The following is a 17315-nucleotide window of genomic DNA, read 5'->3' as shown; positions in this document are numbered from 1 at the left end:
TCACACCAGGCTGATGCATACCGACAGGGTTCACCGCGCTGTCAATGCTCCTGGCGCCAGTCTGCAACGTCTCGCGACTCCGCCTCGGCTGCACTTCCCTCCCCTCCCGCACTCACCCACTCGTGCTCAATGCATCCAACCCGTCGTCTGACTGCCAGCCGTGTCCAGCCGCCCTCATCGCCCAACTCGTCTCTATTTCCTCCCCTTGACGGAACTCGTGACACAGCTTAATGTCTTGTGTGGGCTCCCGAACACTGTTTACAACCGCGTCACATATCCAAGTTTCATAGACATCCATCGTCCCTTGCAAAGGCAAAGGCATGCGGTAAAAAGAATGGATGAAGCCCACGTGCGCGTCACGTCGTTTTCTATTCTCGTTACACATCATGTTCAACCAAGACGCTTTGGTCCCATCCTCGGCCTACCCAGCTTGCTTGCCGCCCTCATGTCCAACGCCCTCTGTGCAATCGCGTCTGTGACTGGCCATTTTGGTTCTGGGTCTGGCCCGTTCAGTATCGGGTTGTACCTGTAGATAGACTTAGTGTGTGCTTCCCATGCATTCCCTCTACAGAGCTTGCTTACGTGGAGTTGTCTGGCAGGACCTTGAATTGAATCGTCGAGTTGCCCTCCCGGAACGTGCTGGTCGGCGTGCCTACAGTTTTGTAGCTCGCATCAATCGTCCCCTTTCCGGTCGCAATGTCAACCTTCTTTAGCGCACGCTCGAAAATCTCCAGCGCCGCAAGAGGCTGATAGAATGGCACTTCGTGGCCCGACTCAAAGATGCGCAGGAAGGAGAAGAGGCCGGACTGCTTAACTTGACCGTGTACAATGTTGTCGCTCGTGGTGATGTTGGTGAAACCTGCATCACCATACCCCGTGGCATTTATCAGGTCCGCGACGACCTGGCCCCCCAACCAATTGCAGTTATAGTCCCTGGTTGTTGTTTAACATTGCGTTCTTCAACAGGAAAGCATTCAACTTACGCATCACCGTAGTATAGCATAACCTGTACACCCGCATCAAGGAGTTTCTGGCAAGCTTCAATCGTCCCGGACTCGCGGTCGTCATCACCAGTGTTTCCAAAGGCTGATGACACTGTCTTCGAGCTAGTGGAAAAGTTTTGGTAGGCTCCAATCGCCTTCTGTACGTCAGGAAGATTGAGGTAGTCGCTGAAATAGCCGTAATGGAAATGGGTCGGGGTCCAGCTCCCGCACGTCGTACTCATCTCGTCCGCTGTAGATATCGTACATGTTCTCGACTTTATTGGCGCAAAAGCCGTCGGCTCGAGCGCAGATGGAGTTCTGGCCTGTCTCGTAACACTCCTTCGTCATATCGACGCAGTTGCCTTCGCCGAAAAGGTTGTTGTACCACTCGGCTTGCACTGAAGCATTGAAAGGCATGTAATCATATGTATTACCGGGGTACACGGAAAAGTTGTAGTACGCGATGTACTGAGATAAGGGGTCGAACCAACCATTCCCGATCAAGACGCTCTGTAGGTCTATATTGACTGCGCCGGAGATGTTCTTGGCGTTTTGTTCCAGAAAGTACTCGTTGAAAATGGGACCGTAGTGGCCTCCATAGCTCTCTGTAGTAAACGTGAACCCGTTGCGCGAGTAATCAGGGAAGGCCCCCATGAAGCCCTGAAGCGTACGCCACATGTTTGGAGCGGCACCCAACGTATTGTTGGCTGTCAGGGCATGGTCTGGTTTCGAGTATGTGCCGCATGTGCCATACTGCTTCGCATAATCTGGACAAGTATTATTAGGCAACTGAATTGTGAATCCGCTCTTGTCCTTGTACGCAGGAATTGGAACCGAATAAGACAAGCCAACTGTTGTAGGCTGGTCAATGAAGAGCATATTGCTCACGTTCGACCACGAGTAGGGATTATTGAAGGGCTTTAGGTCTGGCCCAATGCCACAAGGACCCAATTCTTGAAATAGACCGATCATAGAGCTAGATCCCGGGCCGCCATTGATCCAAACAGTCAAGGGAGCATCCTTGGGGTCGCCGTTGCGTGTCTCAAAGAACCACCAGAAAATGTGCTGGTCGTCAGCAACATCTGCGTAGCCCGAATAGCTCTTGACATTAGGATCCAATTCGCAGATGCCGGCAGGGACCTCCTTGTATCGCACATTCACGCCTGCATATCCCGTCTTGGTCGTTAAATTGGCTGGCGGCGGCACGAACTGCGCTGTTGCGCGAGCAAGTAGCGACAGTGTAGAGAATTTTGACAGGTGCTTCATCTTGTCCCGAGTGCGATACCCTGACTATTTGCATTTTAGTGTTGGCCATCCTGTATCACAGTCAAGGCGACGAGGCATACCTAGTCGAATTGGAGAAGCGCCAAGTTGACGACAACAAAAGCTTGAGCAAGTGTGCGATAGTGTATAGTGACAAGGCGGGCAACTCTGCATTTGTACCTCACGCAGGCCAACTCAGCCCGCGCAATCTACGAGGCCAAGCGGCGATAACTAGACTATTCACCTTCCAATAGAGGCTAAAGAGCTGCGTGCACGAGGCACATTCGTTCATGCCCATGACGCCATGAGGCCGTACCCGAGCCGGTGCGATGGCTCTTGGTGCTTCGAAGTAGCCATCTTCCACCCGAAAGCCGCAGGCGAATATAGAGATGAGCCGGGCATGGGCACGACCGGATCAGAGCTGATGAGATACAGTACACGAATGAATAACTGGGCACCTCAATAGTGAGATTTGGGAGTACTCGCGTAGGCAAGCTTTGCCTGAAGCTTACAAGCTCGTGCAAGCTTTCGTAGCTTATCATGAGTGGGGATCTTCTCTGGGATCGTAAATGCCGGCGCGCCTTGATTGGAAGTAATAACATTGGTAAGTTTTCCCGTTGGTAACAGCTACACATGAAAGCCGCAGCATCTATGTAAGACGGGAAGCGATTGGCATCATCAACGGAGAGAAGTGAGAACTCGAGGCCTCGATTGAATCAGCCACAGCCATATCTGCCAAGGCAGTAGGTCACGCTTCGTTGCCCGCGCACACCACCTGGGCACCGCGCGGAATATTTCATGGCAACTGCCAGCTAGCATACGCGACGACTGGGACACATTTTTTTTGGTGATAGCAAGGCATAAAAGCCGAGGCATGTCGAAAACACACAACAAGGTGTGGACTGGTATATTACGTATTTCGTGGCGCTGTGCCTATCTTCATTCAGAGTCCATAGCTTCGTCAACATTCATAATCCTTTCTAAACCTCCAAACTCCAGGGCAAACTACTTCATCCTTCTAAGAACTTATAGCACGGTCCCAAAACCGAACGTGGTCTTTATGCTACGAACGTAGTACTGATCCCAGTTGGTCTTGGTAGACTCTTCCTGTCCAACAGGAACGCCCTTCCACTCAACTCGCATCACTGTCACAGCATCAACGTCATTTTGATCGAACCAGATAGAGAGTGTGGAGTAGTGTCCCGCTGGCCACTGCGCTAATCGCCATTTCTGGACGATATGCGTAGGCTCCTCCAATTCTGTGAACTCTCCACTGACATTGCCTCCGAACAGCTCGAAAGTACCCCCAGGCTTAGCGCCGGTGAAGTTCTTGGGCGGTGAGCGAGTGAAGGCAGCGATGCGTTGGGGGTCAGTGAAGGTCTGGAACAGATTCGCAGCGTCGGTGCGGAACTCAGTGCTATCAGTGATTGTCGTCACGTTAACGACAGCACCAGAGCTTGACTTTTGTGATGCACCTTCCGCCTTGGAGCCTGAAGACTTGTTGACGCTCGAGCTCGAATAGACTTTCGGCGTAGAGAAGCTTGTGGATGGATTTGTGCCGGGAGCGTGCTGGATATCCTTTCCGTGTTCTGCCATTACCGCAGGGCCGAGCTTTGCAAGACTCTTGCGCAGCTGCGGGAGGATTTTGGAACGAACCAAGTCCTTCACGGGCTGTTTACTGCTCTCATCGGAGTACACATCTACCTCAAACTGGGCAAATGTCAGCACTCTGCGCGAAGGGGCTGAAGTAAATCAAGGGCTGTGAGCGAAGGGAACATACGACATACTCGTCTTCCTCTGTGTCGTGTGCGACCTCGGGAACCGTGATCGTGCCGCTGGCCTCCTCGCCCTCCTGGTTCTTACCTGCCGACACAGTCAGCGCGCCAGTCTGCAAGCTAAAGAGATGCTACGTACCAGAATACTCAAGCTTGAGTCGCACATCAAAGATGGTGATGACCTTGCCCTTGCGCTGGCTTACGTCCACGTCGCCATCCATGCTGACTACCTTGTCGATCTTCGCTGACACGCCATCATGCTCAGCCGAGATAGTGGAAAGCTCTTGCTCGAGGTAGCTCCTGGCCCAGGGTGCAACGTCCTTGTTGACCCAGTGCCAGTTGTTGGGGTTGTGTAGAACCATGGCTGTGGATGAAGAGAAAGGGTGGGCGTATGCTAGATTCCTGACATTTGCATATCAGCGTTGGCTCGTCCACAAGGTAAACAGGGATAGAGTGAGCGATGATTGATGTCAGAGTTCAGACAGGTTGTCTTGTAGCTAGTCCGCATGTAAAGAGTACAAGTCTTCTAAGACTGGTGCCAGCTGGTGTCTCATCCTTCGATCGGGAATAGTAAAAGAAAGCACACGCGCACTTACAGAGAAGAAGCTCAAGCTGCACTCAAGCTGGATGAAGCGTTATCATTGAGCTGTCGGACGAGCGACGATGGGAGTGCGCTGTTTGATTAAAATAGGTCCCAGAGAGCTTGCCGCAGATTTATTCGAGAAGCTTCGGCCACCCTGACTCTAGTCTGCCAAGTAACCGGGCCGACCTATCTCCGTTGTGGTCAGAGGGCTGATCAACATCACACTTAACACCATCTTTTCGACGAATCGTCAGGTGCGATCTTTCGTGACAATCAATGGGCGTTGTCCCGGTTCTGGATGTATCCGATCACGATGTTCAACCAGCAGCGATTTATGGCCTGCTTGCTGCTCCGTCCAAGGGTTCTAGCCTGCACGGCCCGGGAAGCCTTACAATTGCGCTCTTCGATTTTAAATCCGTCGCCTCCATTCGAGTAAATGTAGTTTCTCAACCTTATCTCATTCTCGGGACAAAGCGTACTACTTCGCGCCCTGGAACGGTTATGGGCATGAACCTCGGAGCTGTCTCCTCTACTTCAGGAGTCCCACCAGCTTCATAAAGGTGCACCTCCTATGCTTGTCAAATATCATCAATTATCTTTCACGAGCAATGCTTTGACATATTCATGTGTTGATAGATACTACTACGAGGTAGGGGTCTTGCTCAAAGCACAAGAAAATTAGAATGTGGTGTTCAAGAAGCTCATACAACGTCAACAAGAGCAACTTGAGCTACGTTTGCATACAAACGGGAATAAAGTTACCTGGCATAGCTTGCAAGTTAGTACGGGACAAGGCCGAGGCACGCATTGTATGCTTTCCAAAGAGCACAGGAAGCAACATTACTGAAAGTGCTACCAAGAAATCTTTCCGCCAGTATTCCTACAATCCTGACAGGTACCACAAGGCAAATCAACTAAACATAAACGGTCGCAGGGTAGCGTCGCTGATGGTTCCCAAACGGGCAACAACGTAACAGCTCTCTTGCTCCTTCCAGTTTGGGTCAACGTCGATCATCTCTTACCGACGGCATTCATGCGGATACACTAGCTCAGTTCGGCAGGTCAAAACCAGAATCCGGGGAACGACCACAATAGTCGATACCTCAAATTACAGTACATGCGCTGGGCCAGGCGATCGGTGCATGGAGACGTGAGATTCGTGTACAGTCGGGCCAAGACAGAACGATAGCCTCTAGGCGAAACCAATGTCGCTAAATCTGCATGCTTGGAGAATTCCCTAGAGTGTAGAAGGGTCTCGATATCGGCCGTGTATCGAATTCGGCAGGAGGTAGATCTTGACAGCTGGGTGTGTATCGATTAACCGTCAACATCCAAGTTGACGACGGACAAGATGGTATCTAAGAGAAATATAAATACACCATCATTCGCCTCTGTTCGACCTCCAGGCCGCAGGATCAACGCTCGTTCCATCTTCCTGTACTCGATTACTACAACCTTCGTTCCCTTCCTGAACCTCATCACCCAACATGAAGCTTACACTTTTTAACTGTCGCCCTGGTCTCAGGTGCTCTTGCTGTGCCGGCCCCGGTCTCCGACGCAGAAGCCTTCCCTATCGACGAGCTTCTCGTCAGTAAACTGACTCCCGAGGAGCACGCTATTTCCAAGCGCCAGTACAGCAGCAGCACATATAACCAGCTGACCGATGGTACTGCATGCCGCCCCATCAGCTTGATCTACGCTCGCGGAACCGGCCAGCAGGGCAATGTCGGTGATGCTGCGGCTGTTGGCCCTTTTGTTTTTCAACCAGATTGCGAGCAGGGTTGGAGGCACAAGCCAGCTTGCAATCCAAGGTGTCACTTACTCCGCAAGCGTTTCTGGTTTCTTGCAAGGAGGCGACCCAACGGGAAGCACGACTATGACCAACCTGATCGGCAGTGTGAGTCTTGCGGTATATGTAAACATTTGGAGATCTACGGTGGCTGACACACTTCACAGACTGCTTCTCGTTGCCCCAACACCAAGATCGTTCTGTCTGGTTACTCCCAGGGTGCTCAGCTCGTGCACAACGCTGCTGTCCGCACCTCCGCAGCAAACGCTGCTCGTGTAGCTGCCGGTATGTCGTATACCTTCCATATGTCTCCTTGATACACCATTCCTTGCCATTTTGAGGTATTCGACTTACTATTGCATGGTTCACATTACTTACTCAGTCCAGTTGTTGTCTTCGGCGACCCCAAGCGCGGACAGTCTTTCGGTTCTATTGCAACTTCTAAGACCCTCACCATCTGCCACACTGGTGACAACATCTGCGAGGGAGGTACTTCAATCACAGGCGCGCATCTGAACTATCAGAATGATGCAGGCACCGCTGGTGCGTTTGTTGCTGGAAAGGTTTAGTGTGAAGCGATGGATGAGCTGAAGTGGCCAGGGGGATCAGGTGGTATCAGTGTCGCGGGAATGGTTTCTATTCTTGTAATCTTTTTATTCGAGAGTGAAGCTTTACGATTATATCATTCATCCACTCGGACTCTATGATTGTTGTTGTTATATGGCCGACAGGTGCTCGCGGACGCTTGATCTTCAATGTCAAAAATAACTTCATAAGTTCTTCACCACATGATCCCTTCACATTCGACCATAGGACGATGAGAACAACGCATCCCGTTTGCTCTGCATCATTTAAGCATCGTACCGGAGGGTTAGTAGTTAAGTGGGTGACCATTAGCGAATCTCCTCTGTTGAATGTTTTTGGGTACATTTTTGCCCTTTTCTTTACCAGGAACATAGTACTTGATCGGCGAAGAAGAAAAGCTACATATGTATAGATTACGTGCGGTCTGACACATGACTGCTGTAGTTCAACCTAGGATCCTTGTGGACTGCTTTGTGTGAACAGAAAATTCACACAGATACTTTGCACGTTCAACCTTGCTCAAACTGTATCAATCTCGTTAATCTTGCCTTGAAGTAGAGCAGATTAATCTTAGAGATATGCGCAATTTGAATGTGATATTTCTAATTCGACAGTATGCAAAAAGATGTGATGATTCTCTGGCACAATTTACATAGAACATGGAAATGCGTAAACCCGACTGCATGCGAAATGCATTGCCACTTCATAGACCTGTTGCAAAAGCAAGCTCGTATGCTAACCCTACGGTCATCTTTCCATGCTCAAGCATGTGAGAGAAGCTGACAGTGCTGATGGTATCCTGAGCGGTATGAATGTACCCACTGGTGTTCTCAAATGAACTCTCGATGACAAAGGCTGAAGGGTATCCAGCTTTTGATGCACTAGCGTGGTCGGAGCAAGCGTAGCCACACTTGGTCTCAACGTATGGAATGGTGCAGTACTGGACACCGTTAATGCCATGCTTCTCACGTATTTTGGTTTCAACGTACAGCAGTCACAACCTTCTTGATGAAAGATGTTAACCCAGCGTCGACGTAGTCTGTGATGACTCCTACAGCCTCCTTGGATCCAGGCTTTACGTAGCCAGTCATGTCTTGTTGAAGCATGGCCTTGACGACCTTGCCGCTGTTCTTGTAGTTGGTGAAGATTGCTTGGCTACCCAAAAGGCCGGCTTCCTCAGCTGCATACCAATGGAATTCGATCGTGTTGGCTGCTTGTCCGCTTGCAACTCGGGAATCGGTCAGCAAGACTCTAAAGGCCTCCAAGATGGTTACGGATCCAGAACCCTACATAATGTCAGCGTAAAATTGAGGTGCAACACAATATGGAGAGAGAATACGTACATCGTCGTCGGCACCGGGAGATCGTCCGTTCATAGGGCTCGCACCATTGACGCTGTCTTGATGCGCCCCGATGGCGATTATGTTCGCGCTCTTGCCTGGAATTGTGGCGATCACGCTGTCCTGGGTCCAGGAAGGATGACTGAAAGCACGAACAGTTACTCCAGACACCCCAGAGGCAGTAGCCACCGCTTGGACCTGCGAAAGGAGCCAGTCGGACGACTGCTTACCGGTGGAGCTCTTGTAGTATCTGTTGTTGAAGCCAACAAATGTTGTAAGCTTACTCTGCATGTTGGATGTACTGATTTTAGACAGGAGTGGCGTTACGTTAGTCTTCTGTGCCATTGCTGAAGGGAATACAACAGCTCGTTTTGTCAGTCCTTTGGAGGTCTCGTGGAGCTCAGCATAGTCTGTAATGTCCATGAAGTGCACTCCGGCCTAACTTGTCAACGATGTCTGTGCTTTGTTGATCGCTTTTTGCCTACATTGAAAAGTTCCCATTTCTCTGCTTCAGTGACCCGCTTGGTCTCTCCGGGCTCGATTTCAAGCGTGAAGAGGTGTTCGTTAGCTACTGCAGGAACGTCGATGCCCCTGTTTGAGATGGAAAGTGCAAGTGCCGTCGAGACGGACAGTGCAAGAGCGATTGCAGATTGAATTTTCATGTTGCAAGAGGTCTCTGGGGTCCTAACAGCTCACAAGCGATGCGCTACCACATAAGCTGCGACGTCCTGAGCCTTAAGTATACACCTTTTGCCATGGCCGCATCATTGTCCAACGATCATTGTGGCACGCTACAAGCAGTTGTCGCACTGATGGCGTGCCTGAGCGTGATTCGCTATGTCGCGAGCTGCCAGTCTCTCACAACCGGGCTTGTCTGCATTCGACAGGCGACAAGAGTATTGCAATAAGGCGAGACTTGGCTCTTGCCAATATGAGCTTGGTTATGTGATGCGGGTGATCTTCGAGAACCCCTTGTCGCGGAGACTTTACCCGACAGGGACTCTGGTATCTTCAACTGCCTACTTGGGACAGCGGACTGTTCAGCTCATCGTACGTTGCGCTCGATTGAAGTTCCCAAAAAGCTCGGTAGTCAATTGTTCCCCTGTAAGCGAGTCTACGAGCGTGACAGAATGATCGTCGAATATGTAGGGCAGATATGGAATGTGAAGCTTACGTAGCGAAATGCTACCATTGTAACCAAGACACGATTAGACCGGAAAAAGTGGTCAAAGGAGCTCAAAGCACAAGAGACATTGATGCGATTCGTTGCAGCATGGCGTCATCTATGTGTCTCGACCAGTATGCACAAGACGCCGCATGATGAACAAATCCTTTCATTCCTATCCCAAACGCCACGCTTAACAACAGATCAAGTCTAATCAGTTAAATCTTCTCCCAGCTAATCCTTCTTGCCATCTTTGTCCGCTGGTTCATCATCCTCTTTGCTCTCATCTCCCTTGCCTTGCTTTTTCTTCTTGCGCTCGTCCTTCAGTGCTTCGCGGACCTTTTCGTCCTTCTCGTCCTTGAGCTCGTCCCATTCTACATCGTACTCGTTGGCGATGGCCTTGATTTCCTTTCGGAGCGTATTACCATCGTCAATGAGGGCTTCCCATTTTCGAAGATCGAAATCTTTGGCCTGGTAGAGTTTTTGTTGGCGACGGGAAATGGTAAAGTTCATGGCGGATCGGTAGGAGACCTCACGGTTGTGATACAAAAACCACATGTAACCACCGATCAAAGTAGATAAACCGACAAGATACTGGGTGCTTGTTAGTCTACGAATTATTTAGCATGAGGAAAGAAGGACTTACTGTAACAGGCTCCATAACGTCCCACCCTAGCTCAGTCTGGAAGGTGAGGTAGTAGACGACACCCCACCAGCCGACGATTCCGGCGAAGCCTGCACCTGCAACGCGCTGAGCGGCCTTGTGCGCTAGCCTATCGCACTCCTTCTTGATGTCGGCCATTTCAGAAATCTTTTGTGATGTCTTGCGCAGACGCATGCGCAGATAGTATGTGCGGTCGTTGAAGCTGGGTACACCGACGCGGATCTCTTCTGGTGCTCCTTCGATCTCAATGGCAAATTCCTGTCCTCTGGCAGCATCGCGGATGAAGTCGCCGACCTCAGTAGAACTTGACCAGCGCACAAACTTGCGTTGCGCCTTCTTGTCGCTTGCCGCGTCCTGACCTAGGCCGGAATAAGATTCGACACCGCCTTGGCCGACGCCTTTGCGAAGCTCGGCAGCCTCTTCTGGTGTCTTCCTATTCTTGACATTGTTGCTCAGTTTACCGGTGCGCTCGGTCTTCCCATCAACGCGGATCTCGTCAACCTTCTCAAAGTCTTCGTGGCCCTCCTGGTCCGTGACTGCTTCACTGTCATTGCTGACAGTCGTCTCCTCCACCTCTGACGGATGCGCATCGCTCTGCATCGAATCCTCGGCGCGGAAGTAGACGTTGGGTATGCGTTCTTTGCCGTCTTTGTCTTTGATCATGGGCAGCTCAGCTTGTATCAGGCGCTCGAGGTAGGAGATGGGCTGTTGCGGATGGACTAGCAGGGCCAAGGGCTCGATGTCTTTGCGGTCGGAATTCACATCTTTCGTGACAAGGGGAAGGATAATCTTGAGCATACGTGAGGGTGTTGTGAGAAGCTTTCCTTGACCGTGTATTAGTCCCTGTCTGCGAGCTTTCAAGTTGACAAGACGCACCCTTGGTCATGGCTCCAGCGCTCCGCTGCCGCGCAACAGGCGGGACATCGCTTCCCTCCCGGTGCCATGGTGTCCGTATCTGCTTGCCCCTGTCCTCTTCGAGTCTGCGGGCAAAGTGGTCCTTCTCCTCCTGGGTGATGTTTTCGTTGAGTTCAGCGGCCGGTCTTGCGTTGGAGTTTTGGTAACTTGCAAACTTGGGGGCCTTGGCCCGGAGTGTCGCTGCTACTGAAAAACTTGGCGATTGCAGCGGCCGCGTAGCCGCTACGTTGTATTGTAAGAGTCGATAAATCCGCCTTTGGTGCTGAGGTTGTGCGTGGAAGCAGGCGCGTGGCAGTGAGGCGAGGCCGGCTATGCGATGCTTCATGACTGGCACAATTGCAGTCAGGCGTGATCGAAGTCGGATACTTCGGCTCTTTCTACAAGGTGCAAGCAGCGTCTTCGTCGAGCCGCAATTGTTGTGGGAATTGCACGCGACAATCAGGCTTCATCACCGCGCCCTACGTCATCGTGACCCTTGATCACTAGCGCGGCTCGCACGCGATTCACGATTTGCGAGGCGCGCGAGAGTCCTGATTCACGCGTCCAGCAAACTTGATGCAGCGCAGTACATACTCATGAGAGTTTTGGAATCCCGTATACCATCTGATGGATGAACCACGTGTAATCTTCACAGTTAGCAATCATGACTTCATGCCAGGTCATTTTCGTCTTCCAGATGAGCGTGGCTTGCTCCGTCAAACTTGCTTGCTTATTGTCTTCCAAGGCTCCCAAATCTGTCAAGTCATTTGCAGTGCCACAAGGTCAACAATCAGATCGATCCCAGTCACATCTCGCTTAGACTTTAACCTCTATGTGAGACGTCTGTAGCAGCAGAGACACGGATATGGATGTTCGAGAGAGAGTCATCGACATCTCTGGCTCATAGACGTTCAATGGCATCGCTTGGGATAGCATGCACGTTGTGATACAGCATGTTGATACAGACACAGTATCACGGGTCAACCAACGGCACTGGCAGGGCTTATTACGTGTGCCATCTCTTCCGAGCCATCCGCGCTTTACACGGTGCGTAGCGGCCTGCATCCAGCAACCTGGCTGAGGAGCAAGCCCCTGGGAAAATCGCATTCCTTGTGTTGCATGCATGGGGGGCGGATATCGACATGAAATGTTTGGGAGCAGGACCATGGCGGTGAGCGAAGGTGGAAACACACACAAGGCGTCTTGGGCCGAAGACATGGCATCTCAAATGGATGTACGGTGCATGGTGGCACTGCCTTACTGCAGGGTCGTACACAACGGGATTGCCGGGCCATGATATGTCGACGCGACTGAGTGTATTGAGATGTTGACATGCGCCTCTCGACGACTGCATGACTGCATACTGCTAACCAAGGCGTAATGTGATGGGTGCGCCAAGTCGCCGTGTTGTGTCTGAGCATGTCAGGTCACTTCTGGCAGATTGCGGTACATTGCGGTACTGTGGCGGACGACGGATGCTTTTGCAAGGCGCGGTTGACACATGACGCCGTATGCTGTGCGACGTCGATGATGCTGTGCGATGAGGTGGAAGGTGGCCGGGGTGGCTCGGCTGCTCGATGGGGAAGTGGCACAGACGCGATCTAAGATGAGCGAACCCCGGCTCCCGGTGGTCAGCCCATGGCCTGCTGTAGCCATTGTGGATGACTCTTGTTTCGACGTCTCGCCCTCGCCGTGTCGTCGCTTGGGACACACCCTCTAGCAGGAGAAGGAATCACGGACAGCAGCAGCAGGACGACGATGCCGGAGCAAGCATCCGCGTGGCGCCGTCAATCGAGTGCAAACGGCGCAAAGGCTCGCTCTGTACCCACAGGCCTAATGTTAGCCCCGTCCCGCCGTCTCAATCTGGCTGACCCGTCCGACTGCTGGTGGATCTTCAGATGTGACCAAATGGCATTTGCAATCGGACGGCCGTGAGGAAATGGGCATTGGCGAGCAACAGCCACGATAGATAGCATCCGCACTGTGCAGCTCGTGAGGGGCCATGTCGGATATCCATCCCTTGTGGAGGGCGGAGACGGCCGCCTCCCATCTCCAGGCCTCCTACGGAGCCAGGCGTGGCTGTCGGACTTGAAAGCACAGGTATGGCAAAAAGCAAGTGGGGTTGCCCAGCAAAGGACAGAGCTGCTGCAGCAGAGAACCCAAGCGGATGTGCGCCGCTCCACCGTGAATTGCTTCCCCAGCAGCGCCTGGGACGACCGCCTACACCCTCGCGCAGTACGCCCCTTGCCCATGGCGATGCACTCTCGCGTGGCTAACCGGCTAGCCAATCCTAGCCGGGCTTGACGCGACGATCATTCCAGGCGACGCCTGCCCAGGTGATCCCTGCCGTTGCCGCAAACCCTTATCTTGAACCTGGTGCGGGATGCCAGAGATACGTTCACGTCCAGGCCCTACCACGATTCACATGAATTTACTTTAAAGCGTGTGCCTGCCGAGTCTGTTTTGTTGTCGCCGACACCGCTTGCAGCCGCGCTGTTGTCTTTCAAGCATCTGCGTCCTTGCGACCATTCCTCCCGACCTCAACTAGGCACTCCACACACCTCTTGAAGGGACGACAAAATTTTTCATCGTCATGGCGGGCTGGATTCACAACGCCAATATGGCGGTAGCCCACTCCTTTGTGGGCAGATACTTTCGCCTTGAGGGTTCCGGTCATGTACGCAGCTTACTTTCCATTGTTTGATGTGCATCCCTTGGCTAACCGTTGTGCAGCCCAAGGAACGCAAGGGCAGCTTCTTCTTTACCGAGTTCCGTGCCGGCTTGGCCACCTTCTTTGCCATGGCTTACATCATCTCTGTCAACTGTACGCCATCACTTGCAACACCACCATGGGCGTGTTGGGCTGACCTCTTTTACTAGCGTCCATCGTCTCCGACAGCGGAGGTAACTGCGTGTGCCCGGCTTCAAGCAAGGACAACTGCATCACGGATAGTCCCCTGGAATACCTGCAATGCATCGAGGAAGTCAAGCGGGATCTGGTCACGGCCACTGCCGCTATCGCGGCTCTCACTTCTTTCTGCATGGGCTTGTTCGCCAATTTACCTATTGCCCTTGCCCCAGGAATGGGTCTTAACGCGTATTTTGCTTATACTGTGGTCGGTTTCCATGGTAGTGGCATGGTCCCGTATGAGGTCGCCCTTACAGCTGTTTTTGTCGAGGGCTTCGTTTTCGTCGGCTTGACTCTTCTTGGGATCCGACAATGGCTCGCAAGAGCTATCCCAGCCAGTATCAAGCTCGCCACAGGTGTTGGTATCGGACTCTACCTGACCATCATTGGTCTTGCCTATTCAGCCGGTATTGGATTGCTTGTCGGTGCCCAATCGACTCCTCTAGAACTTGCTGGATGTGCTCCTCAATACAAGGACCCTGAAACTGGTCTGTGCCCGGAATCTCAGAAGATGAGGAACCCGACCATGTGGATCGGAATCTTCTGTGGTGGTATTCTCACCGTTATGCTGATGATGTACCGCGTCAAGGGCGCAATCATCTTTGGTATTCTTCTCGTCTCCATCATCTCCTGGCCACGGCCGACGTCTGTCACATACTTCCCGCACGATGCACTCGGTGACTCCAAGTTTGACTTCTTCAAGAAGGTTGTCACTTTCCATCCAATCAGTCGAATCTTGGCTGTCCAGGAGTGGAACATTGCAGATCACGCTGGACGATGGGGACTTGCCTTCATCACCTTCTTATACGTTGACATTCTCGACTGTAAGTGTGCCAAATGTAGCCTGCTTGGCTCGAGCTGACGTTTTTAGGTACCGGTACCCTGTACTCAATGGCCCGCTTCAGTGGCGTCATCGATGAGCGCACTCAGGACTTTGAAAACTCGTCTATCGCTTACACGGTGGATGCATTGGGCATCTCCATCGGTTCCCTCATGGGCTCACCACCCGTCACTGCCTTTATCGAGTCTGGAGCCGGTATCTCTGAGGGTGGCAAGACTGGTCTCACCGCCATGTTCACTGGACTCTGCTTCTTCATTGCCGTATTCTTCGCACCCATCTTCGCTTCGATTCCACCATGGGCAACTGGCTGTACATTGATCATTGTCGGTTCGCTCATGGCTCAGTCAGCCAAGGACATCAACTGGCGATACATGGGTGACGCCATTCCCGCCTTCCTCACGATTGCGATTATGCCGTTCACCTACTCCATCGCATATGGTCTTATTGCCGGTATCTGCTCTTACATCCTCATCAACACGTCGGTATGGGTCATTGAGAAGGCCTCTGGTGGACGCATTGTACCGCACAACAAGGAAGAGAAAGAGAACTGGACATATCGCATTCCTGGCGGATTTCTCCCTCCTTGGTTGCAGCGGCTGAGCAGTGGCAAGAAGGATTTCTGGAGGGACAATGAGCAATCGGAAGGTGTTACGGTACAACAACAGGACGAGCACAGGAACGACGATGGCTCCGCGTCTAGTGGACATGAGAAAGAGTACGTTTCGGCGAGCAAACCCGGCCACCACGTTGCGTAGAAGCGGTCGCTGGATGCATTTCTTTGCGTGTTTACGGAGTTTTGCAAAAGTCGGGTGGAAGATTCGTATATGTCTTGTAAACTAGAGTGTGGTGGCTACTGCAGAGTTTTGGCGTCCGGATGGGGGTTCGTCGCAACAAATCATGGTGCGAAACGGCTGGAAATACCCTCGTTGAACAATACTATCATCTATTATCTCGGTGAACATGCAGACAATACCTATACCAATGCCTTGCCATGTGTGATGGACGTGGTCTATGTACAGCTGTCATGGATAGAGGGATGAAATCGATGCTTGGCAGCCGGAAGAAACGGCGGGCTGAAGGCCGATGCAGGGACCGAGGCTCTAGAACCCCACCACGACACATGATGGTCTGTTTTTGTGCCCTGCCGATTCGCGAGCGCGGTTCCGCAGTGTCAGATTGCGAGTAATTGTTCCTGGATCACGCCTTTCTTGGACATGCCGTGAGCAGAGAGGAATCTTCACAATCTCGCCATCTCACACGCAAACAAACCAGACTGACAGCGGAACTATCCGGCATCAGCTTACCAAAGCAACCGCGACTTTCTTAAGCAGTCAGTGACTTTGGCGATTCCGTCACAAGTGTACACCCCAAGACTTTCCACAGCTTCGTACGAACGGCAAATAGTAGAGAAGATTGTTAGGCCAGACATTGAGCGACCCAGAGCTGCCCAGCATGCCCGCCGAACTTAACGGCCTCCCCGCCGTGAACGGGCTTTCGAATCCAACACCCGCGCACCCAGCATTCGATTCAATACCGGATGTCATACAAGCCTTTGGTATGCTCCTCTGCAACTACAGGCAGTGTGCTTGTCACGTGCTAACACACATGTCCAGCAAACGACGAATTCGTCATCGTCCTCGACTCCCCCTCGCGCGAAAATGAAGGCGACCTGATCATTGCCGCGTCTGCCCTCACGCCGGCAAAGGCCTCATTCATGATCCGCTACAGCTCCGGCTACCTCTGTGCGCCTCTCCCCGTCTCGCGCGCCGCCGCACTGCACCTGCCTCAGATGGTCTCGGACAATGCGGATCCGAATCAGACTGCATACGCCGTCTCAGTCGACGCGGCAGACGAAAGTGTAACCACGGGTATCAGCGCGCACGACAGGAGCCTAACCTGCAGACTGCTCGCGGATCCCAACTCAAAGGCCACAAGCTTCCGGAGACCAGGCCACGTACTGCCACTGCAGGCGCGCGACGGCGGCGTCCGCGTGCGCAGAGGACACACAGAGGCCGCCGTGGATCTCTGCAGATTGGCCGGCAAGCAGCCAGTCGGCGTCATCTGCGAGCTCATCACGGATGGCGAGGTAGTCCAGGGCCGGCCCGAGTTTGAAGGAGGCGGCATGATGCGGCGAGACGAGTGTCTGAGCATTTGGCAAGGAGTGGGGCATCAAGGTCTGCACCATTGAGGATCTAGTCGCCTACATTGAGCAGAATGAGGACAAGCTGGCTGCTGTGTAGCACACCGAGGCTTACGTTTACGACACTGAGCCGGAAGAGCAGGCGAGACGTGGCTACCACTTTCCGCAGTAATGGAATCGGTGTCCTGTTGTCTATTTTCCACCCTATTCACACGTAAATTCCGCATGTACAACAACTATCTCACCTTAGGCCAGTCAGATATGCACAACCCGCGCAAGCTTGAATCGATGCATTGTCCACAGAGTTCGATGCCGATAAGACAAATAGTTACGTGACTTCATTCCAAACGCTATACCATCGGAGTACGCCGAGGCGCGAAACCAG

General features: G+C 52.3%; 10 protein-coding genes across 10 annotated transcripts; 4 read left to right on the top strand and 6 right to left on the bottom strand.

Annotated features, from left to right (window-relative positions):
* Positions 1-421: 421 nt before the first annotated feature.
* On the bottom strand, positions 422-2249 carry SNOG_14308 (hypothetical protein; the record flags this gene model as incomplete). Its single annotated transcript, XM_001804450.1, has 4 exons — positions 422-473; positions 583-933; positions 984-1141; positions 1215-2249. The coding sequence occupies 4 exons, from the start codon at positions 2247-2249 to the stop codon at positions 422-424; spliced, it is 1596 nt and encodes a 531-aa protein (XP_001804502.1).
* Positions 2250-2786: 537 nt separating this feature from the next.
* On the top strand, positions 2787-2941 carry SNOG_14307 (hypothetical protein; the record flags this gene model as incomplete). The annotated part of the gene is made up of 2 exons (XM_001804449.1): positions 2787-2850; positions 2874-2941. The coding sequence occupies 2 exons, from the start codon at positions 2787-2789 to the stop codon at positions 2939-2941; spliced, it is 132 nt and encodes a 43-aa protein (XP_001804501.1).
* Positions 2942-3154: 213 nt separating this feature from the next.
* SNOG_14306 (hypothetical protein) lies at positions 3155-4639 on the bottom strand. The gene is made up of 4 exons (XM_001804448.1): positions 4618-4639; positions 4161-4423; positions 4027-4109; positions 3155-3956 (listed from the first exon to the last, which is right to left on the bottom strand). Exons 2-4 carry the CDS (start codon positions 4381-4383, stop codon positions 3273-3275), a joined length of 990 nt encoding a protein of 329 aa, XP_001804500.1. The 5' UTR covers positions 4384-4423; positions 4618-4639; the 3' UTR covers positions 3155-3272.
* A 1841-nt stretch (positions 4640-6480) lies between these two features.
* SNOG_14305 (hypothetical protein) lies at positions 6481-6962 on the top strand (the record flags this gene model as incomplete). Its single annotated transcript, XM_001804447.1, has 3 exons — positions 6481-6501; positions 6561-6678; positions 6781-6962. 3 exons carry the CDS (start codon positions 6481-6483, stop codon positions 6960-6962), a joined length of 321 nt encoding a protein of 106 aa, XP_001804499.1.
* Positions 6963-7681: 719 nt separating this feature from the next.
* SNOG_14304 (hypothetical protein) lies at positions 7682-8980 on the bottom strand (the record flags this gene model as incomplete). Its single annotated transcript, XM_001804446.1, has 4 exons — positions 7682-7918; positions 7968-8264; positions 8322-8756; positions 8804-8980. The coding sequence occupies 4 exons, from the start codon at positions 8978-8980 to the stop codon at positions 7682-7684; spliced, it is 1146 nt and encodes a 381-aa protein (XP_001804498.1).
* Positions 8981-9717: 737 nt separating this feature from the next.
* On the bottom strand, positions 9718-11387 carry SNOG_14303 (hypothetical protein; the record flags this gene model as incomplete). The annotated part of the gene is made up of 3 exons (XM_001804445.1): positions 9718-9954; positions 10130-10971; positions 11024-11387. The coding sequence occupies 3 exons, from the start codon at positions 11385-11387 to the stop codon at positions 9718-9720; spliced, it is 1443 nt and encodes a 480-aa protein (XP_001804497.1).
* Positions 11388-13321: 1934 nt separating this feature from the next.
* SNOG_14302 (hypothetical protein) lies at positions 13322-13636 on the bottom strand (the record flags this gene model as incomplete). The annotated part of the gene is made up of 2 exons (XM_001804444.1): positions 13322-13452; positions 13603-13636. The coding sequence occupies 2 exons, from the start codon at positions 13634-13636 to the stop codon at positions 13322-13324; spliced, it is 165 nt and encodes a 54-aa protein (XP_001804496.1).
* Positions 13637-13661: 25 nt separating this feature from the next.
* SNOG_14301 (hypothetical protein) lies at positions 13662-15749 on the top strand (the record flags this gene model as incomplete). Its single annotated transcript, XM_001804443.1, has 4 exons — positions 13662-13718; positions 13775-13865; positions 13922-14773; positions 14821-15749. The coding sequence occupies 4 exons, from the start codon at positions 13662-13664 to the stop codon at positions 15543-15545; spliced, it is 1725 nt and encodes a 574-aa protein (XP_001804495.1). The 3' UTR covers positions 15546-15749.
* Positions 15750-16242: 493 nt separating this feature from the next.
* SNOG_14300 (hypothetical protein) lies at positions 16243-16978 on the top strand (the record flags this gene model as incomplete). The annotated part of the gene is made up of 2 exons (XM_001804441.1): positions 16243-16345; positions 16404-16978. The coding sequence occupies 2 exons, from the start codon at positions 16243-16245 to the stop codon at positions 16976-16978; spliced, it is 678 nt and encodes a 225-aa protein (XP_001804493.1).
* SNOG_20159 (hypothetical protein) lies at positions 16712-16975 on the bottom strand (the record flags this gene model as incomplete). The annotated part of the gene is made up of 1 exon (XM_001804442.1): positions 16712-16975. One exon carries the CDS (start codon positions 16973-16975, stop codon positions 16712-16714), a length of 264 nt encoding a protein of 87 aa, XP_001804494.1.
* Positions 16979-17315: the final 337 nt, after the last annotated feature.

The sequence above is a fragment of the Parastagonospora nodorum genome, assembly GCF_000146915.1.
Source record: "Parastagonospora nodorum SN15 chromosome Unknown scaffold_31, whole genome shotgun sequence".
Classification (NCBI taxonomy): Eukaryota; Fungi; Ascomycota; class Dothideomycetes; order Pleosporales; family Phaeosphaeriaceae; genus Parastagonospora; species Parastagonospora nodorum.
Note: the sequence above shows the minus strand (reverse complement) of the source record. Positions and strands in the feature narration are given on the sequence as shown.